At 40.8% G+C, this 22,892-nt stretch overlaps 1 protein-coding gene across 1 annotated transcript in view; it reads left to right on the forward strand.

Moving 5' to 3' along the window:
- The first annotated feature begins 1,105 nt into the window (after positions 1-1,105).
- The window catches only part of SI (sucrase-isomaltase), a 43,032-nt gene continuing 21,245 nt past the window's right edge, over positions 1,106-22,892 (forward strand). The window contains exons 1-23 of the mRNA XM_014884555.2: positions 1,106-1,226; positions 2,451-2,524; positions 6,515-6,635; positions 7,141-7,250; positions 8,334-8,485; positions 9,813-9,984; positions 11,295-11,394; positions 12,015-12,127; positions 13,101-13,226; positions 13,728-13,859; positions 14,017-14,136; positions 14,727-14,840; positions 15,066-15,150; positions 15,761-15,878; positions 16,253-16,424; positions 16,987-17,103; positions 17,584-17,738; positions 18,002-18,086; positions 18,798-18,854; positions 19,220-19,344; positions 19,710-19,798; positions 21,038-21,087; positions 22,378-22,548. Coding sequence (XP_014740041.2) covers positions 1,106-1,226; positions 2,451-2,524; positions 6,515-6,635; positions 7,141-7,250; positions 8,334-8,485; positions 9,813-9,984; positions 11,295-11,394; positions 12,015-12,127; positions 13,101-13,226; positions 13,728-13,859; positions 14,017-14,136; positions 14,727-14,840; positions 15,066-15,150; positions 15,761-15,878; positions 16,253-16,424; positions 16,987-17,103; positions 17,584-17,738; positions 18,002-18,086; positions 18,798-18,854; positions 19,220-19,344; positions 19,710-19,798; positions 21,038-21,087; positions 22,378-22,548 — 2,679 coding nt within the window. The remainder of the gene's footprint in view (positions 1,227-2,450; positions 2,525-6,514; positions 6,636-7,140; positions 7,251-8,333; positions 8,486-9,812; positions 9,985-11,294; positions 11,395-12,014; positions 12,128-13,100; positions 13,227-13,727; positions 13,860-14,016; positions 14,137-14,726; positions 14,841-15,065; positions 15,151-15,760; positions 15,879-16,252; positions 16,425-16,986; positions 17,104-17,583; positions 17,739-18,001; positions 18,087-18,797; positions 18,855-19,219; positions 19,345-19,709; positions 19,799-21,037; positions 21,088-22,377; positions 22,549-22,892) is intronic.

Consider the following 22,892-nt stretch of genomic DNA (forward strand, 5'->3'; position numbering starts at 1 on the left):
ATCTGGCTGCTGAGATTAGTTTTAATGAGTTTTAATCAGTTTGATTGCTGGTGCACAGTTCAGTGTTGATGGTTCAGGGCTGTTCTCTGAGCCAGCACAGTGTGCCTTTCTTACCAAAAAAATTCAAAAGGAATCTGGGGGAACCTCGTGTTTTTCACGGGTTTTTAAGGCATTGACTCCATTGAGTTATTTCCTACGTTTCAGTTGTGATTCCAGCAGCAACCACTGTGCTATGAGCTTGTACACAATCCGTTCTCCCACTGTATAAATAAGCAATTTATCTCTGTCTTGCCTTTCCCATGTGTCCTGGACACCCTCAGAGTTTATTCCAGCTTTTCTCAGGTGTATATTTTTAACAAATCAGGTTCCTCCTTTTTAAATAAATAGACTTATGTTTGCTCTAAAGGAGAAAAACGAGTTTAGAAAGGGAAAAAAAGAGGAAGAAGATTTTATTTGTTTTCTGTTTCAGGAATTTTAGTAACCTGTGGGAAACTCCATGGTTAATCTCAGGATAAGTTTTTCTGTGTTAAGTGATTTTCAGGGAGAAAAATAAATTTCTCATTAATTATTATAATAGTAGTACATAGTAAATATTATAATAGCAGTATAATAAAGTAGTAGTAAGTACTAATAAGTACTTGCTAAGTCTTTAATAAGTAGTAAATAGTATGACAGTAGTAAATAGCAAATATTAGAATATATTATACATATTTAATAGTAGTATATATTATACTATTATAATAATAGTATGTATAGTAATATAATAGTAGCATATATTCTACTATTATATAGGTATAATATATACTACTATTATATATGTATAATATATATTACTATTATATATGTATAATATATACTACTATTATATAGGTATAATGTATTCTACTATTATATAATTTCATAATCTACATTGGGTGAATTATCCTGAACTGGGGACTTATTGCTTGTAGTTTTTAAGGAGCATTTTATTTAAGCCTCAGGATTAGGTGATGTGGCTTAAAACTGGAATGATTTCCAAATGTTGCTAATTTAATAAACTGGAAATGTAATTTATAGCGGCTCCCTGTGTTTGACTCTGCCTGATGGAGTTTCTCTGGGTTCCTAGATGGGCAGGAAGTTCAGTGGGCTGGAGCTCAGCCTGATTGCCCTGGTCACCCTGGTGACTGTGGTGGCCTGTGTCCTCATTGGGCTGCTGGCCACGGGACAGCCCGGAGTCAAATCTCCAGGTGAGTGCTTCCCATGGCTGCTGCAGGAGCCAAGACCTGCTCAGCTCTGACCCGGGGCTCCTGCTCTTATCATTGCCCAAAGGTGAATCATGGCCAGTCCTTCCTGTGGATGGCACAATCAAAGTTGCCCGTTGTGAAGGCAATAAATGGCATGAGTTGGGGTTTATCGTGGTGGAAAATCTTTTATCTCTCCTTCCGCTGATTGGACTTTCTCTAGGAACACGGAGCTCAGATAATTTCAATTTTCTGACTATATAAAATGATAACATTGGAAAAAAAAAATCTCCCTCATCCCTATGTGGGAGTGGCCAAATTGTATGGAGCATTATTATAATGTTAAAATCCCACAGTGTTTCTTGCTAATGCACTGATAAATCAGGAAACCCTTGTGTTCCAGGGGTGTGATGCAGAGCATCTGATTTACTTCCAGCTCCATTTTGTCTGAGTAATTCCATTCACACAAAGGGACTGAAGCAAAAAGATTGGAGGTGAAGAGGGCAGAAAAATAAAAATTCTTGCTTGTACAACACAAACACTTCGTTGTTTTAGCAAAACTGCCCATCCAGACTCATATCTGCATATTTTTTTTCCTATATCTGTCAAGAGCTGGAGTTTCCCTGAGCAAAAAGCACAAGTGCAGCTGATGCAAAGAGGCAAATCTGGGGCTGTGTGTCCATCCCAGCCCAGGGCACATCCCTGCACTGCACAGTCCTTGTTCCAGACATAAACAATATTCTCAAATACAGAAATGAACCTCCAGTGTTCCCTTTAATAACCTAAAGCTGCCCACCTTCAATTCAGTCCCACAAACCTGAAATCTAAAGGAGCATTTTAATATAGCTTTAAGGTGCTTTTCCCTGATGCTCCAATTCCAGCTCCTGTGGAAAACTCTGGCTCGAGGGGTTGAGCACCATGACAGCCCAGTTTAAGAAGATAAAAGTTCTTCCAATTTTAATTTTGCACAAATTTTCATTGAAGCACAGCACATTGACCCACAGGAGTCACTGAAAAGTGGACTAATGAAATGAAATTATGAAAACTTAGCTGTAAATGTTTGATTGTTTCTGATATCTGAAATAATTGTGTGCCATTTTCCAAAGGTAAAAATAAATCACAGAAGCAATGGTTGCTTTGAATGTCTGTTATTGTTGGGGAAGCAGGTGCTGAGTTCAGAGGGAATCAAGTTATTCCTGGTGCTAACCCGTTCCTTTATTTCCCTGACAGACTTTTACCCACAATGTCAGAAGATTCCAGTAGCAGAGAGAATTGACTGCATCCCAGATCAATTGGCAACAAAGGTCTGGTAACATTCTGGAAAATATTAGAAAATAGATTTCATCCCATAAAACCTCCTGCTTATTTATAATAGAGTAATTTGTCTCTACTAGGTAGGGAATTTCCTTAACCTGTTTTAAATCTGTGATTGCCCCAGTGTTTGCAGGGGAGTTCAACTCCTGCACAACCATTGCAGAGGTGGAAGAAATTTTGGTCAGACATCAAGCAGTTAAAAGAGTCACTCTTGGTTTTTTAACAACTTTTTCTGAATAGTTTCATTTGGTGTGATGGTCAGAAACTGGTGTTTATAATAATTCAGAAGTGATGGGCTTTACTGAGATGTGCAATTTTAAAATGTACAAGATGTGGTCAGAGTTTCCTTTCAGACACAGTTTGGATCTCAGTGCCTTCCTCTCCTGGCTGGGGTGTCTGAGATAGCAGAGTATGGGAAAAACCTTTTGGCTTAAGAATCTGAGTTAAAATTCCCAGTGAAAAGCATCATGTCAGGCTGGATGAGGCTTGGAGCAGCCTGGGAAGGTTCCCTGCCCATGGAAGGAATTGGAATGAGAGGAGCTTTGAGGTCCCTTCCAACCCAAACCCTTCCATGATTGTATGATGCCCTTTATTTTTCAGTGCTTTCACATTGAGAACCTTTCTGTGATAGTTACTCTCGAAAGACTATTTTTATGATAAATATTAGTTTTCATCTTTATTATGGATTTTCTGGTGGAAGCTGGTGGATGCCTGGTATCTTTCTTTGATCTTGAGAGGGGCAGCTTAGGAGAAAAAAAAAAAAAAACAAACAGTGTGATGTGGGTTACTTCTGTCATACACAGAGGTATAAAAATTGTGAACCAGCTGTCTGAACCTCAGAGGAAATTCCCACCTAATTCCAGAGCTGGCTGCTGTTAAAGCCTCTCAGGCCATGGGATTTGTTATGATTTGTAGTTCAATAAAGTCCTGCAGGGGATGGGTTAGGAAAGGTTCAAATCACAGCCTGTTCCTCCACTCCTCAGATTCCTTCCCTGCCCCAGGAACAGGCTCAGCTCTGCAGGAGAAGCCACGCAGATCATTTAAATCTGTAATTACTGCCTTTGAACCATCACCCCACGTGAAGGGAGGGAAGCAGTGGTGCTCTGCTTGCAGCTGCAAGGCTGCTGGTAGGAGAGAATTAAAAACAATCAAATCATAGCTCCCAGCAGAAAAGTAGATGCAGATTGCAACGCTGAGGGTGCCTGATCTGGAATTAGAGGTAAAAGAAATGATTCCTGAATATTAGTGAAGACCAGGCAGCAAATTTGACAGGGTTAGAGGTAAATCTCACCTTTACTCCATGAGGAAAGCCAGAATCCCACCCCAGTGATTCCCTTCACTCCTGTGCATGTTTTTCCCTGGAAGTGGTTTGGGTGTGTCAGGCTGCACTAATGCAGCAACCTGTAAAACTGCAGGTACCTGCATCACTCTCCTGCAGTGGTTTGTGTTAATGGTTTTCAGAATAAGCAGCAGCTGGGAAAAATGATTTGGCTAAGCTGGTCTAGAAGTATCTGGCTTGATTAATCACTGAAGATGTCCAGGATGGAGCCAGAAAATGAGTAAAATTGCAGAAAATAAAAGAAAGAAAATGAATGAAAGAGAAAGAAGGAAAGAAGAAGAGGAAGGCAGGAAGACATGAAGAAAGAAAATAAATAGTTGGGTGTTTTTATCTGATCATATGGTTGGTGAGGATAGAGATGATGGAAGAAGGAAGATATTTAGGAACTATTCACTGCTGTAGAAAACTGCCAGGAGGTCTGATCAGACAAGCAGAACACAGCAATAAAACAAGAATTCCACTGAGCAGAGCTCGTGTAGGCCAGGCTGACACCTCTGAAAGCTCGGGGAAGGGGGAATTGTTGGCTTGGGCTTGGCTTCTGTGCTTTTCTTCCCCAAACACCCTGCTGGTAGAGGCCTGTGTGGATGCCCAGAGCAGCACATTCCATTTCAGCACGTGGCCACGCTCTTCTTTGAGCCCTCGGTGCTCAGCTCATGCTGTACCCAGGGTAAACAGCCTCCTCTGATCCAGGCTTATTCCTAATTAAGCTTTGGATGCTGGTATCTATTGTGCTGCTTTTACAGCTCACAGGCTGGCATCACATCTTTATTTATAGCAGATGATTGCTTTTACAACAGGCTCCCCAGTGTCTCTGGTGAACTCTGCTCCTTCCCCTGTGCCAGGGTAACCAATCCTCAGCTCCTGGGTTTACTTCCTTGTGCAGAAAGCTCAATGTGCCACAAAAATACAAATCTGCCAGGATAATGTCCAGCTGGGAAAATATCACTTTGCTGTGAAGGGACTGCTGAATATAGTAGAGAAGTATCCAGGAGAAATAGCTGGGGAAAAGAAAAAGATGCTTAGGGAGCTGGGAATGTGGATACCTGAACTTCCAGGTTTTAGGGAAATCAGTTCAGTTTATTCTGCTTTTTATGGGATGGTCACTGGTGTGGGAAAGGACAAGAAGATGGAAGTAGCAAATCTGTTCTTTTATTTAGGATATTCTCCTGTACATGAAGGAAATTAAGTAAGGACTAAAGCTGTGATCTCTGCAGTCTTGGAGGGCTTGGTGCTTCCTCTCCTTTACTCTGCAATAGTTCCTAAGTGAGAAATGGGGAATTCTCCTGGTGGGGTCTGGGGAGGTGGGAAGTGAGCCTGGGCTTTTCACAGCCTTACAAAGGGCTTTGTGTATCAAAGAGGGGAAATGGATCCCTACATCTCTCCTCCAACCCTTATTATTGCCTTGGAACCTGATGGAAATGACAGCAAATATTTTCTGGTGGGATGAATCCACGACAGAGAGAAAACCATTTCTCTGTGTGTTAAACCTGGGGTTGATTTTGGGTGGTTTTGAGTGATTTCAGTGCTCTGTAAAACCACTCTCAAATAAATGCTCCAACACTTCCCCAGCCAGTGGCTTTGTGAGCTCCTTCAGTGCTTCCTTCAGCACCTGCCTGATTGCTGGGCTGGAGCTTTCTTATTTTTTATCTGTCCAGAGCCTCTGAAAATAATTTGACCTGCACTGACCAGTTTGGGCTCCCTGACCCCAAAACAAGGACAGCAGCAGTGAAGGGTTTGGGTCATGTCCACCTACTTCAAGCTGCAGAATATTTTAAATATTTATTACAAACACCTAAAGCATTTCAGCACAACGAGATGAAGGCAGAAAGAGCTCCTGGTAGTGGACAGGTGGAAAGTGAGGATTTGAAATTGTCCCTTTTGGAACTGGATACCTGAGATCACTGGTGGACATCACTCTTTGCCCTCAGTGAGAGTTGTTTTGTCACAGTCCTTTGCCCTAAGCAATGAATGGGGGTTTAAGGAGAGAAAATGGGTGGAAACTTAGTGATTAATTGCTCCAATCTTATCTCTAAACATAAACTTCACACACAGCAAGTTAATTTCTAACAGCAAAGCAAAGGAATTTCAGCTTTTTAGTGAATGAGTGTGTAAAGGTTGGTGCCACTACACTGAGCCAGTGGCTTGAAACAAGAGTTGTTTGTTGTTTTGGGTTTTTTTAATTATCTCAATTTGAGGTTATGCAGAAGCAATCTGAATATTTCTAATACTGGAAAATTACACTAAAAATGTTATACACAATGTTCAATTATGCATATATAGATATTTATTAGATGCTAATCCCACAATAAATTTCACACCCTCTCCAGTGTGCGACTTTTGGTCAGACTCTGCTGTATCTGTCACAGCTCAAAAGTTTCAATAATCTTTCTATTTTTTTTTTTTTTTGATCTTGTGATCTTAAGAAAGAATGCACATCCAGTAAGCAAGATTACTCTGAATCCAGAAAAATCCTCTTTAGTGCTGTCTGTGCTACTGAATTCACTCAATAGACTTTTTCAAGGGAGGACTTGACCTGAGCGCAGAAATTACCAGGATTTCTGGTGATTGTGGTGAAATGTGCACTTTAACTGGTTTGGAATGGATTTATTTGTGTCAGCCCAGCTGATTTTTTGCCCCTCAGAGCACCTGCTCCCGCCGTGGCTGCTGCTGGAGCCCCCAGAGTGACACCAGCGTGCCCTGGTGCTTCTTCTCTCCCAACCATGGCTACCAAATGCAGGGCTCCCAGAGATCCACCCAGGCAGGTGAGCTCTGGCCTAGCAGGCTCCTGAATAGCTGGGACATCATCTCATGTCTCTAATATAAAAGTTATTATATATAATAGACCTTAACACCAAGTGTGTACTGTGTTTATTATGGTCCATGTTACTGGGCAGTCTATGTATGTAACTTTGTGAAGAGCAGGTGAAGAGGGAGGCAGGCTCTCTTCAGTGGTGTCCATTTTATCAGGATTTAAGGCGGGGGATTCTTTAGGATTTTGGGGGGATTTTTTGGGGGAACGGGATTGGGAAAAATGGGAATTTTAGTGTATTTGGAGGGGGGGTGGTTTTTTGGGATATATGGGATTTTTGGGGGAGAGGGCTAAAGGACAGAGTTATGGACCTGTCCCTTGTCCCATATTCCTGTTCCATGTCTCTTATCCTTATCCCTGTCCCTTTTCCCTGTCCCATATCCCTGGGTCCCCCATTCCCACCTGATGGTGGGAATGTCCCATTCATTGCACCCAACACCTCCTGCTTGTCTCCCAAGGGTTTGAGGCCACGTTGAAGAGGCTGCCATCCCCTTCCCTCTTTGGGAATGACATCCAGACCGTGCTGCTCACCGGGGAGTATCAGACACAGAACCGATTCCGATTCAAGGTCAGCCTTTGTCCCCTTCTGCCCCGAGGTCTGATTTCTCTGTGAGAGGTGGGGCTGCCTGTGTGGGAAATGGGTTTGTAGAGAGTTCTCAGGGCTGACAGAAGGCTCACACATCTGTATGCAAACCTGGAGATAAGAAATGCTGATTTAGAAATGCCATGGAACAGGACAGAGGTTGTTGAAAGAGAAATGGAGCTGGGAAAAAAGTTTCAAAGGATGGCCTTGCAAATAAGACTGGATACTTTGGAGAAATAGGACTATGAAAGGTGCATAGTTATAGAACCCATGAGGAGTGATTTTAGATGATTTGCTTTAAGGCATTTTACAGCATGATGTGACAAAAGCTGATAGGCCAAGAAATGCTTTTAGTGTATTGTAATTAGGAAATAATCAGCTTCTGATTGCATCTGTATTGTCTCACCCTTCCTATGAGACTGAAAACAGAATAAAAGTTTTTTAAAACACCTCTCAGCTGCCCCATCTCTGGGCCAGAAAAAGGCAAAACCCGACAGCCTGTGCAGGGAGTGTAGGATTGATGCCTCTGGAGCACTCTCACGATTCCCACTGAAATTCTTTCAATGTTCTCCCTGCTGTTGCAATGCCTCAGGTTAACAGGCACGGTGGGAATTCTGCATGAAAAATCACTGAGACCTTTGAAAAGCTCAGCTTTTCTACTATCTACCATTTGTCCTCATCACAGGAAGATTTGGGGGATAAGTGTATTTATTTACTTTTTGTTTATGGCCCGGTTACATCGCTCAATCATTTTGACAGACAGTATTAGCTTTTCCAATGGTTTGTGTTTTCTATGGAGAGCTCAAGAGTCTGTGCCATGGATGTGGGGTGCCAGTGGTTTGTGGGATTGGGAGACTTTGCCCTGTGGTGGGTTCCTGCTGAGCCAGAGAAACACAGAGCCAAATATTCTGAAGAGAATAGCCGAAAATGAGCAATTAAACTTGGAAGTGAATAACAATAAAAGCAGAAGACCGGGATAGAACTGAGTCAGGACTATGGATAATGGTGGCAAATGTGTGCATCAGGGATGAATCTGCCAAGGGCCAACACTTGTGTGAATGTGTGCAGATCACTGATCCTGCAGCACCAAGGTTCGAGGTCCAGCACGAGCATGTGAAGCCGTTCCAGGGCTCGGCAGCCTCCGGCCTCGGCTACAAGGTGGAGCTGAAGCAGAGCCCCTTCGGCCTGGTGGTGACCAGACAGAGCAATGGCAGAGTGCTGTAAGTCGTGCTGGGGTTCCCCAGTGACACAGGTGTCCCTAAAGCCACTCCAGGTGCCGCCTGTCAGGTGTGTCCTCTTGGATGTGGACTCTACTTCTTGCCTTTTCTCGGCTGGGGGATGTCTCTCATGCTTGGGTGGCTTTGGGAGCAAAGTCTGAGATGGGGAGCTCTGTCTGAAAGCTTTCAGGTGTGGCTCTCTGATCACGTTCCCCCAGCGCTGGAGAAATCTCTTTATGAGGAATTTTTTATTATCTGAGGGATTCTTTGCCAGTGCTCCAAACCATGTGTGATTGCACCTTTTATTTTCTTTACTACACTGGTGTTGAACCGCCAAAATCAGGCTGCCCTTTAGACCTGTGATATCCGAGGGCATGTAAGGCTGTGTGTAAAATATTTCACGAACTTGAGCATTGAATTCTCTCGCCACATTTATTTTAATTTTAAATATTTATTTTAAATATTAAATTTCAATATAAATTTACAAATTAATACTTTACTTTTACAAATTAATACTTTATATTAAATAAATATTTTTAAAAATAAATAATTCAAACCAAACCCACCAACCCACAGGTGTCCAAGAGCCCTCAGAGAGGGGCAGTGCCAGGATGAAGATGCTCATTAAACCAGCCAGGAATGATTACCTGTCACAGGGCTGGGCTTGAGTTTCATTAATTAAGGGTTGTTTTTTGCTCTTATTAGTATTGTTGTCTTGCTTGGAATGCTGTGTAATGATTGATTTGCAATTAGAGAGGGCACAGGAGATGGGCTTGGCAGTCAGCAGTGCCTGACTGATGAAACAGGTACAGGGATGAGACACCTGTGGGGCCACCTTGAAACCATGCTCTGGAATATTGTCTAAATTTCCTTAGGCCTTTGTTTAATTTAAAAGTGTCTGCATTTGGGTCCCTAAAGAAAAAGTGACAGTGATGTTGGACTCTGAGTCTGAGATCTCAAAGGAAGCTGCTGCTCCTATGGGATAAGGGAAGCCCCTGATAAATTTATTTGCACAACATCATCATTTTCCCCAACTCTTCTCCCCAACACAGTCCAACAAAACAGAGACCTCTTCATAAAAGGACAATGTGTTAAAGTTCATTGCCAAAATCCTGGTTATTCTGATAAAGTCCACCATCATTTATTCCACTTGAGGCCCCAAAAGAAAATTCTGATCCCAACAACAAATTGGAAGAAAACCTGAAAGATCTGGGTGCAAACCTGACTCTGCCATCCAGCTCCAGCTGAAAGGAGCAGAAACAGTTCTTGTGACAACTCTTGGTAAAATTCTTCCTTTTTTCTCTTCTTTTTTGGGCACTTTTTCCCCCAGGTTTGACACCACCATAGGGCCCCTGCAGTATGCTGACCAGTTCCTGCAGCTCTCCATCAAACTGCCCAGCAGCAACATCTACGGCGTGGGGGAGCACGTGCACAAGCAGTACAGGCACGATGTCAACTGGAAAACCTGGCCCATTTTCAGCAGGGACACTGGCCCCTCTGCAGTGAGTCTGGGGTGATTTCCCCTCATCCTTTTGCATTTCTGTGACCCAAACCTCTGGGGCAGTGAGCACGTCCATGTATCCCCTGAGTTTTCCCTTTCCAGGCACTGCAGGTTGTTGCTAAAAGCTCCATGGTACTGATGGATGCTCCCTGATTTTTGTGTTGGTGCTCAGTGGAAAGCCAGTGGATAATCCTTTATAGATGAGCTTTCAGCTCTACTGATAATCAGAATAAATAACATCCTGATAAACAACAACGTGCTTTGCTGTGTGCAGGGTTCAGTTCAGGTGGCCCAGGCTGCTTCAGCAACATCCTTGGAGCTCAAATTATGGACAAATTCTCCTGAACAGCTGCTTCTTTCCAAGATAAAAACATGTCTGTCAGCTGTTATTTGTTTCTAGAGGTTTCTGTCTCTCTCTTTATGAAATAATTCTGTGACATTCATCTTTTGATATGATTATTTTCACCATTACATCACCTTAATAAAGCAACTCCCTGCTTTAAGAGAGAACTTTTGTTCTGCTGCAATGGGAGATATATGAAGTGAAACCTGAGGGTGAGGTATTAACTACATACCTGGCTGCATGTAGTTAATGAATAATCTGGAATTTGTACCCATTGAGATTCCTTCTCATTCTTTTCTCTGGTTTGAACACATTCTTAACTGAATGGTTCCACTGAGTGTGAGACTCATGAAGATAAAATAACACTGAGCAGCACCAAGTTAGGCTGATTTCAAATTGCTCAGGTTCTGGATCTTGTTCATTTGAACTGAATTTGCTTTTTCAGAAGAAAAAGCACAACTATTGCAACAATTGTTAGCATTCCTGAGGGGTTGTGTTGCTAATAATAACAGAAATAAGAAAGGAAATGAAAAAGCAGCAAGGTGCTCTGCTATTTCCATAGATTATACATCAAAATTATTGCCTTGTAGGACGAATAGAAATATAGATTAGATGTAAAACCTAATCTATGGTGAAAGGGGATGGAAACACCTCTCAAGTTCTCCTTGATGAGCACATTTATTCCCCAGGAATAGAGCTTCAATAGCTGCCAGCATTCCTGGAGATCCATCAGACCCGTTATCTATTTATTGGACAAATTCTTGTTTTAATGGAAAATAAAGGAGAATAACACCAGGAAAAAAAAAAAGAACATATAAAACAGGGAAGTGGTGTTAAGGCCTTAAATTTCTGCCGTTTGCCCCATTTTGAGATGTTTCAAGTTCTACCTGTGATGTATTTTGAAATATTCCAGAACAGATCCTGTTATTGGGTGTTAATCAACTTGCCTGTTCTCTTTATTTTTTTAGGCAATGGATAACTTATATGGAGCCCAGACTTTTTTCCTGTGTTTGGAAGACAACACTGGGGCCTCCTTTGGTGTTTTCCTGATGAACAGCAATGCCATGGGTAAGAAACCTTTCTCTGTGGCTCTGAGAAGTGCAGTTGAATTTCTTTTGAGCTTATCTTTCAGACTGCAATAAAAACTGAGCTGATGTAAGTGTCCCTTCCTAAAAACATCCCCAATATCTGAGGGCAGTCATTGCCTTGTGTCTAATATTATTTCAAATACAAGCAGTGAGTAGCTCCAGTTAACTGGAGGATTTTGATGGAAATGGGAGGGAATTTATCCAAAGGTCAGGTCTGCACTGGAATAAGAGACTAAATTTGCAGTGAACAACACTTGGAAGTAAATGTCCTTTGGTCCCTTTCAGATAAATATGTTTATGTTTACTGAGCTCTGCACCTCTTTGGGCTGGGAGGTTGTACTAAAAATTCAGAGATAAAAGGTGGAACCATTGGATTTCTTCTGATTCTCTTCTCTGTAGGATGTAAAGGAATGGAAATAGGGACACATAGAGAGTTGTCTGATTTCCCCTTCTTTACAAGTTCAATTAATGATTTAGGCCTCTTTAGGCATTTTGTGGTTTTTACTTCAGTAAATTCTCTACTCGTCAATTAGAAAATGGCAAAGTTATTTTAGAATTTCCCATCCTTCAGAGCTGTTTTTGTGCACTCTTGTCTGGCAGAGTTTGTGGTGCAGCCTGCTCCAGCAGTGACCTACAGAACCATTGGAGGCATCCTGGATTTCTACATCTTCCTGGGGGACACTCCAGAGCAAGTAGTCCAGGAGTACCTGCAGGTACCTTTACCTACAGGGATTATGCATTGAACAGATTTTTTCAAAGTGCTAAGGATTTATTTTATAATATTCTTTTTTTTTTCCTCTGGGTGCTGGAGAGGAGACCATGCTTCAGGCCCAAGAGCTCCAAAATTCATTAATCTGTGACTTACATCATTAGGGCTGGAGATTCCCTCTAGAATAATTTGTGTTTCCTTGCTCCTGTTATGAAGGCAAATTCTTGTTCATGCGGCAGTATTATGGGATAGAGAGTGTGTTTACAGGATGTGTGGATTTTATGATCACAAGGCATCACTGAGTGTCTTTTGCACTTCTTGACATCTGCCTGGGTTCCAGTGACACCCTAAAGAATGGGCATTGTCCCAAAATATCAGTATTTATTAAAATAAATAAATAATAGGGAAAAAAACATTGTCTTTAGGAGTGGGCTGCCATTTAGTGTGTGCTATTGGAGTAGATTTGAGAGATGTGGTGATGCTTTATTGGGACTACCTGAAAGCAGAGGCCAGGCAAAATTCAGGGAATAAAAGGCAGTTCTATTTATTGAATTATTCAGGTACATTTAGGGCAGACAAAGCCCAAAATGGACCCTGGGTCAGGGGTTTTCTCACTTTTATCAGTTTGCTCCATTTGCACATTGGGGGTCCATGTCCCAATTCCAGCTCCAGGTAATGAAGTCATTTAGCCCAAGTTTGCTGCCCCCAATCACTTTTGTTTCCATCTCTGGGGCCTGAGGCAGTGAGGGGTCCTTGATTGCCAGCCTGGAGAGGAATTGTTGTGTGTGCCCAAAATGGGAGAGCAGCAGCTGACACTGGATGGAGTTTAGAGTTACACACTAAAGACCTGCAGGGTTACAAATGTATGGAAATATAAAAATGAAATGCTAAGGCGTCAGTGGATGCAGAGAAAGGGGCTGAGGTGGCACAGGGTGTCCAGCAGCACTTGGGGTTTTTGTTTTTGTTTTCCCCTGCAGCTCGTGGGATTGCCAGCCCTGCCCTCCTACTGGAGCCTGGGATTCCAGCTCAGCCGCTACGGTTACAGCTCCCTGGACGAGGTGAAGGAAATTGTGGAGAGGAACAGAGCCATTGGGCTGCCCTATGTGAGTATGGGCAGGACACAGATCCCACAGCCAGCTCCTCTTCCATGGCCTTGGGTTAGGAAATCCATGTGTGGTGCCAAAGGTTTTTGTGATTTTTGTGCATTTCCATGTTCGTCCCGTTATCAGAATGCTGGATGAGGGGATGGGTTAACTGCAGTTAGATTTATTAAAACTCTCTAGTGTAACACTTTATTTTATTCTTTATTGTAATAGATTTATTAAAACACTTTATTTTCTTCTATTCTTTCCAACTCCATCCATTTTTCATCTCTTGAAACTTTTTTTCATTGTCTTATGGAACCATATATTATTCTTAATTGACAGTCAAAGGCAAAGTGCAATTAACTTTTAAAACTAGGTTTTAGGAGACATGAACCTGATGTCTTCAATAGAATAAAAATTCCCTAATATTAAGCTAATATTTGGGAAGAAAATGTACTAAATAATAGAAATCTTTGCTTATCACTTCTCATGGAAAATCTGAACTCCTTTCTCTTTCAGGATGCCCAAGTCATTGATATTGATTGTATGGAGGAAAGGAAAGATTTTACTTATGACAAAGAGAAGTTTAGAGATCTCCCTCAATTTGCAGCTTATTTGCATGAATATGGACAAAAATATATCATCATATTGGTGAGCATTTCATTACTCCTTTTTTCCCTCGTGAACACTTTGATTGCAGTTATTTATTATTATTCTTTACTTATTCTAATTATTGCATTTACAGCGTGTAATAACGGATGGAATATCCGGGTTTCTTCTTTTCTTTGTTGTTTTCTAATTTCTTTAGGATGCTGCTATTGGCACCCAAAATATGATTGATGGAAGTCCTTATGGAAGCTACGTCAGGGGATCAGAGAGGAAAATCTGGGTGAATGAGTCAGATGGAACAACACCATTGTTTGGGGAGGTAAGTGTGCTTTTCCACTCCTGAATTTGATCCCTTGTCACTGTTAGGATTTAATTCAGCTCAGGGGACTTATTTACCAATGAGAGCAAAGTTTGTAAGGTCTCTTGTAGGCTGTAGTAATTCTCAACCTTTCTTAACTTTTTTTTTGTATTCAAAAGGTATTTTTCATTAAATCTACATCAAAATGAATGTTTTTTTAAATTTTAATTTTTAAAGAAAAATAGAACTAGAATAGCAGTTAAAATTCACATTAACCCTATTTTTTTTTAATTAACACGATTTTTTTTTTTTTACATTAAAAGGCTCAAGGGACATTTCATCACCCATCTCCTGTTCATTCCAGTAGCAACTGAAGAGCCAGATCTCACATTATCCTTCTTATTTATAATCTTAACTTCTATTGAGAATTTTCTCAGCTGTATTGCTCCTTGTGGGACACACAAGAACAGCAATTGAAAAATTCAAAGTTCAGAAATTCATACTCTTTGTGTTCTTCAAGCTCCCATCCAACCTGAGCAGGTCTGTGACCCTGTGAACCCTTTTTAATCTCATTCAATGTTTCATTAATTATTTTCCTTTGGATATTCCAGGTGTGGCCAGGGGAAACTGTATTCCCAGACTTCACCAACCCCGAGTGCACAGACTGGTGGGTGAACGAGTGCCAATTGTTCTATGATGTGGTGCCCTATGATGGAATATGGATTGTGAGTAATTCAGGATTTTTATTTTTAATTTTTAAAATATTCAAATTAGCAGATGTTTATTACATTGCATTTTTATTGGATTGAAAGGTATTTTTGCAATCAGAAAGGAGATGCTGAAGAATAGCTACTAATGATTCCTTAAAGGATGACAGAATAGAGTGGAAGAAGTTTTTTAGGAAAATGGACTAGTGCAGGTTGTAATATAGTTGCCTTTTTCCTTTCCAGGATATGAATGAAGTGTGCAACTTTGTTCAAGGCTCAAAAAGTGGTTGTGCACAGAATGATTTAAACTACCCTCCTTACACTCCCAGTAAGTCCAGTTACTTCAATCAGGATAATAAAATATCAAATAAAATGTTTAATTGCCTTCAAGGATACAACGTGATTATACAGTAGTTCTTATGGGTGGGGTTTGGACCTTCATATTGACAGAAAATAATATTTATGTGCTTGTATTTGTACAGTTCAGGTGTGGTTTATAGAACTGCCTCTTTTATCGTGTAAAATAATTTCAGGGAATTGTCATTGCCTTGATTATGTCTGATAATGTAACGGTCCTCTTGCACTGTCAGTGGTTTTTCAGCTCTTTGCAGAACTAAAATGTTGATAGTTTCTGTTAACAGCAGACTTAAGTAACCTTTGCCAGCCTGCTGTCAGATGGTGATTCAGGAATTTAGAGCACAGTCCCTTGGATGGGTGCAAAGCTCAGGGAGTGGAAACATCACAGAGCAAAGATGAACCAAACCAACAGCCAAGAGCAGCATTCTGGCTTTGGAGTGATTAAACTGCCTGAGTGGAAAAAAAAAAAAAAAAAAAGAGAAAAAAAAGGGGGTTTGGATATCATAAATGTGCATTAAAGGTTGGAAAGATTAATAACAAAAATGTACTTTACCAGTGCTCTTTGTATTCCTTTCTCCAAGGGATTCTCGACAGACTCATGTACTCCAAGACACTTTGCCTGGATGCAGTGCAGGCCTGGGGGAAGCAATATGATGTCCACAACCTTTATGGATATTCCATGACCATATCCACTAGGAAGTAAGGAATGCATCCTGAAACCGTGCAGAGAGGTTTCAGAGCAGGGAATGAGCTGTATTTCCCAAAGCACCACGAGATTTGCCTGCTAAAGGAACGAGATTCCTGGAAAATGCTGTGTTAACGTTTGAGCCAATGTAGCCAAGGCAAAATCCACAGCCTGGAGTTGGTGGGAAAAGCCATAAATTGGATGTCAGAGCTGTGTGAAGAGATCATTTCAAATGAATATCTTGAACTTTGCTAAAACACACCTGCAAAGGGGTCCCCATCCTTGGGATGAATAATCAGTGGAAATCAGTATAAATTTGCTTTGCTCAGAATTATCAATGTCTGAATTGTCTTTTCCTGTGTGTAATTCCAGTCTCTTTCCTTTCCAGAGCCATTGAGAAGGTGTTTCCAGGAAAGAGAAGCTTCCTCATCTCAAGGTCTACCTTTGCAGGATCAGGAAAGCACGGGGGCCACTGGCTGGGGGACAATGCAGCCACGTGGGACCAGCTGAGATGGGCAATCCCTGGAATGCTGGAGTTTAACCTCTTTGGAATTCCTTATGTAGGACACCAGTTCCTGCCATCCTTTCCAAACAGACCACAGATTATCTAACCAAGCACTCTCTAAATAACCACTTACATTGGCACCTCAAAATTAATCCTTTCAGGGCATCTCCTTTGAACATCTATTTTCCATTATTGATTTTTGATTTAGGCCATTTATTTTGATTTTGGTGGCTGTGGTGTGACATAAAAGTGGGTAACAAACTTATTATCTTATATATCCTAATCTACCTCTTATTTTAGTAATTTTTAAACAATAATGAGGCATGTGAAACAATTCCTGCTTTTCTTATCATTTCAAATTAGAGACATCTACTTAGAAGGGAAATAGCCAAAATCATTTTTGTGATTTAAATTTTTCCCATTCTGTGCATATGATCACCAAACAGGAAGGTAAAATTTGGAAGAAGCAGAATGATGGGCAGTGTTTAGTGAGGGGTCAGTTTAATTTTTTGGACAGCATAGATGGATTTGAGAAAATTACAAATGTGTTGTACATTTTGAGGTGCAGAATGCTGTACATTCAACACGTTCTGAATTTTTTAAAATTTTTTTTAAAGGTTGGAGCAGATATTTGTGGTTTTGGTGGAGACACCACAGAGGAGCTGTGCAGACGATGGATGCAAGTGGGAGCATTTTATCCATTTTCCAGGAACCACAATGGTGAATTTGTCAGAGTAAGTTGTGCTTTCTGTTCAAAACTGCTTTGTGTTACATGACCACACTTGATTCAACATCACTTCTAATCCTCACCATCAGTTTGAAAACAGAGCCTTAAGCTGTCTTTATGAAATTATAGATGGGAGAGGTTGGGTTTCATGAGGGTTTATTGAGATGGAACAGTTATTTGGCAGCAGTTTTATGAATATTGGTTGCTCCTACCACCAAGGAACACTGAGGTCTGTGTGAGCCACCAGGCAGACCCCTGGGAGCTCCTTGGCATGAACCAGGATGAACCCTGGAATAATCCTGATGGACAGGGAGGGATGGGCAGTGCAAGCAGCACAGAGGGGCAGGACACCAGGTCACAGCACCCGAAAGGAGAGCCCAGCACAGAGCTGCCCCACAGAACCCCAACCTCTCTGAAACAGCTTTCCACACCTTTGGCAAAGTGTTTTTGAGAACCTGGAAATATAACAGTGGGTATTTGTTTCCAGCATCAAGACCCAGCTGCCTTTGGAGCCGACTCCTTGCTGGTGAACAGCTCCAAGCATTACCTGAGCATTCGTTACACCTTGCTGCCCTACCTGTACACGCTGCACTACAAAGCTCACACCCAGGGGGACACGGTCGTGAGGCCACTGCTGCACGAGTGAGTTTGGGGGTTTTATCACCAGTAAGGAAAGCTGACACGTTTCATCCAGCTAGGGGGCTTTCTAAACCTCTGTCCTGTGGAAATGCACATTGGGATACCTGCAGGTGACTTCCCGATGTGTGAAATCCCATTTTGGTGTCGTCAGGAGGTGATTTTTATATGGCATCCTTTAGTCGTGATTGTGGACAAACCTTGGGGTTGTTGCTGATATAAATCACCAAAATACTCCAATTTCTGCTTTATCCTTTACATTTATTCAGGTTCTACTCTGATGAAACAACATGGGACATCGACAGGCAGTTCCTGTGGGGCCCTGGGCTGCTCATTTCCCCCGTTCTTGAGCCGGTAGGTTTGGCTGGTTTGGGATCTCTGAGTCACCAGTTCCCTCTCCTTCACGTATTGCTTCCAGTGAGAGAGCCCACAGCACATTTTTACCCCTGCTGAAATGGAAAATCTTGCTCCTGTTATATCCTACTCCTGTTTTCCAGTCTTCTGTGGAGGCAAGGGTATCTGGTCTGATATTCTGCTTTGCCTCATCTTCACACCATCTCTGAATTTCCTTTGGAGTCAGCTTCTCTTGCTGCATTTCAGCTTCTCTGTGGTACAACAAGAAAACAAAAAGGCTGTGGCTTTTTCTGTGGCAGAATCTTGTAAATAATGATTTCTCCTGCCAGCAACACATTTGCCACAGAGAAACGTAAAACATTTGTTAAATACAGAAAGGGAAAGGGAGAATCTGAAAGGTGCCAGCCCCGAAATACATGGAAATAAAGAAGATAGAGAGATACTTGTGGGTAGGATCTGATTCACTGGGTTTGAAGCATTGTGGCTTTGGGTGGCTTTCAAGGAGCTGCCACTTTTCAGAGCAGCAATTCAGTTACACCCCAGCAGCTTTGCAGAAATCCTGCTTGGGTTTCCTTTCCCCCTGTCTGGACACCATCCTGAACACCAGGAAACAGCAAAGTGTAGAAATAGCAATGATTTTCTCATAGTGAAATTCAGCTTTATTGGAAAATTAAGTTGGAATATGAAAGTTGTTTCTTTATTCACTTTCAGGGTGTGGAGTCCACCCGTGTGTACTTTCCTGATGCAGAGTGGTATGATTATGACACGGTAAGGAAATGCAGGGGATATTATGGGATATCAGATCATTTTCTAAATGGGAATGGGATGAAGTAGGATTGTCAGCTCTGATTTGGGGACAGAGACCAGAAGGAAAGACTTTGGGATTAGTTGGGAGGCAAGGGATGAAGGGTGGTGGGATAAGCACAAGAACTGGCACCTCAAGAAAGGGCTCAGATTATGACATTAAATCGTAGTGATATGAAATTATTTCATGTGTCCATTAACCCACAGATATTTACATAACTTAGGCCTTCTGTATAAGGAACAATTTGATGAAACTCAGCACTTAAGAAAACACTCCCAGCAGTGGGTAATACAAAATTCCACTTCTCTTTCCAATCCCTGTCCATTAGGGTGAACCAACCTCTATCAGGAAAGTGTGGCACGATTTAGATACCCCAGCAGACAAAATGGGGCTGCACCTGAGAGGAGGATACATTTTCCCTACTCAGGAACCAAACACCACCACAGTGGCAAGGTAGGATCCTAAATGGAACACTTTAAACTTTGATTTTTTTTTTCCACCCCACAACGGGGCTGAGGACTTCTAGGTTACAAATAATAGCAGCCCATTGTATTTAGGATTTTCACCTTGAAATGTGGGAATAGCTGTGAGCCAAACCTCGCTTCCACACCTTCAGTGATGAATTATTTACAAAGGAATTTGTAAAACTCACCGGGTATTTTAATGCATTTGCATGAAAATGAAAGGAAACCAAGGATTAAAATTAAGGCAGTTCTCCAAGGATTGTGACCCTGTTGGGTGTTTCACTCTGACATGAGCATGGAGGATGCACCAAGAATGTTCAGATGTTTGTTGTACACACAAATCTCTTTCCACAGCCGACAGAATCCAATGGGGCTCATCATTGCCCTGGATCTCAACAACGAAGCTTCTGGGGATTTGTTCTGGGATGATGGAGAATCTACAGGTGAGCAGTCATCAACAGTGAAATAAATATGGGTAACAAAGATTTAATGTGCTCCAATTTCAATGCTCCTGCTGAAAAGAAGGCATTGTAACACACTGCTGCTTCTTGCTTCATAAATCAAATTGTTTTCATCACTTTTAAGGAGAAAACTGTGATTATTATTAATGTAAGCTTGAAGTCACAACCTAATTCGACACAAGTAAAGAAAAAAGACACAAGGCTCTACTTTAAGGTCAAACCTCTGGTTTTCAGGAGAAATCTTTACCCTGTCAGGAGGTGACAGGGTTTTCCCATGGGATTTAGGCAAACCTCTCCAATCCAGAGAGGTGTCTGAACATCAATATTGCAAAACTTTCAACATTCCACCCGTACAACTCCCTTTTCTTGTGGGCTGTGCCAATCACATCTCCCAGGAAAACTCTGCTTTTTTGGAATTTAGTGAAAGTTGGGGATGCTTTTAAGAAATAGAGCAGTGGTTCAGCTGATTATTGCTGCCATAAATCCAGCAGGCCTTGGGTGGCTGCTGTGCATGGGGCTGAGAGCTCCATGTGCTCCTCTGGCCTGAAATAACAAAGCCATTACTGCCCTCACTGCTGCTGCCAAACAAAGCAATAAAACATTTCACCATTTTATGGCCTGCCCAAAACTTACAGGTTGCAGTTTTACAGAGGAGCTGTTTGCAATTTGCTTGTGATGACAGGATTTGTCTTTTTGTATGTTGAAAATTTTAAAAAAAAACCAAACAAAAAAACAACCAGATTGACCACACTTTGTATTTCTTTTTCCTGGTCATGTTTGATTTAGGCTGTTTATTTTGATATTTGATGATTCCTCTCTTATGGTTCCATATTTATCATTATTATCATCACCACCATTATTTTTGTACAAAGAATCCATATTTAGGTTATGATAAAGGATTAGCTTTGATCAAAATTTTTATATTTAAGACAAACTAAGAAGAAATAGCAGTAGAATTTAAAAAGTGTTACATTTTACAAGAGCTGATTTCAATGAATTTTTGTGGAAAAAATTAGATTTCCTGGGAGACTGGCCAAAGGAAAAAGAAAAAGGGACATTTCAGTTCCTCAAAGAAACATTAGTAAATATTTGAGTTGCTTAGTGCAGTTTTAAATGCAGTTCTGATAATTATCAGTTTATTGGTCACTAGCAGTGGCACAGCCCTACTTTAATTTTATTCTTTTCTGCACTCCAAGTGTAACTTTTTTCTTTACCTTTTAGGTTCAATTGACAACAAAGCCTACATTTACTATGAGTTTAAAGTTTCCAATGTAAGTATTTTATTTTCAATGACCTTATTTTTATTTCTGATTTTTTACCCAGTATCTCTCAAGAGCGTTCTTTTCTCTCCTTATTCTCCTAAGAATTGTAAGTTTTGTTGGAGAACAAAAGATTTGCCAAAGCCAAGAGGAATCATGTTCAAAATACTCTCATTTAACTGGGATGCAATCTGTTGGGTTTTTTTTTTGGCCTAGTTAATACAAATATCTAAATAACTCCTATTTCCCTCCACATAATAAACTCAGCAGCAATATTTACTAAACAGGAGAACTCTAAAGCATAAAAGACATTTAAAACAGAGTCAAAAAGGAGAAGCACGGAGTGTTAGTGATACTGTAAAAAAAAATATATTTTTATAGTGTGAAAATACAGCTGAATGTCTCCAAAGAGTGAAGGAGACCCACACCTTGCCTGAACCCTCAGAAACTACATCAGAGTTAGGTTTTATTGTGTTATTTTAAGCTGAAAGTGCCTTTGCAGGGTCAATTGACATCAGAGTGGAGTCCTGATAGATATTTCTATCCAAGATTTACAGTAACTGTTACATAACAAGGATTGCAAATAGCATGATAACATATTATGAGTACAATAATAATAATGATGATAATAATAATATTGATATAGGGTAAAGGTATTCATTCCTTTGCCATGATGGAAGAGCATAAACCAAGTGAGAGAACACAGAGGAGCATGAGTGAAGCACATAAATTAGTAATTTTTCCGATCATAATTAATCAAAAAATCACTTGTAGCTAAGAAACCCTGGCTGCTGTTGGAATTGGAATCCCCAGCAGCCAAATCATGACTTGACTGTGCTGACATTTGAATTAACAATTAACCTCAACGCTGCCATGGGGGGCAATAAGGAAGTTGCACACACTGTGTGTGACAGCCACGGTGCAGTTCCTCTGCTCGGACTCCTAATCTAAAAATAATGAATGGCATGCAACAGGAAATGATCTTTTTATATCAAGAGAAGTGAGAACCTTTGGTTGTTGGAACCCAGCGAGATCCCAGACATGTGGAGTTTGTCTGCCCTGTCACAGACCCGCCCCAGCAAGGAAAAAAAAAAACTGAAACACAACTCTGAAGATTATTTTATACGTGGCAGTAAAGCTTTATTGTGATAACAACAAGCAGAGCAGTAATTAAGGTGTGTGTGGAAAAATACATTGGTTTATTTATGCCACAACATGGAAATCTTCACAGAAAAAAATTAAGTCAGGAGGATTGTTGGCAGATTTTTAAAATAAGAATATGACCACTATATTGTTTTTCAGAATACTCTACAAATGACTGCCACACACAGCAATTACATTGATCCAAACAACCTGAAATTTGAGGAAATCAAGATATTGGGATTGTACCAGGAAATATCATCAGTGTCTGTGTCTCAGAACAACGTTGTGCAAGATTATATCTCTAATACCACCTATGATCCTTTGACAAAGGTAAAGCAATAACAGGAAAGTGGAAAGTAAACATATTTAAAATCACATCACCTTTATTTTATGTATTGTAAAGGACAGTATCCAGTGCCAATGTTGCTTCAATGAAATACAATGTGAATTTTATTACAGAATAAAAGTACAATTGCATTTAACTCTGCTGCATAAAAGTGCATCTAAGTTATGCCTGCAGTGCAGCAGACAGCTTATTTCATGTATTTATTCCTGTTTGCTTCCAAGGAAGCTGTGGGATTAACTCTGTATTTTTAGAGTCTTAATTCTTTAGATTTTATTGGTAAAAATATCAGTGTGTGTGTGTTTGTGAGACTGTATCAAATCTTACAAGA

Source organism: Sturnus vulgaris, chromosome 10, assembly GCF_052056855.1.
Source record: "Sturnus vulgaris isolate bStuVul1 chromosome 10, bStuVul1.hap1, whole genome shotgun sequence".
In the NCBI taxonomy this organism is placed as follows: domain Eukaryota; kingdom Metazoa; phylum Chordata; class Aves; order Passeriformes; family Sturnidae; genus Sturnus; species Sturnus vulgaris.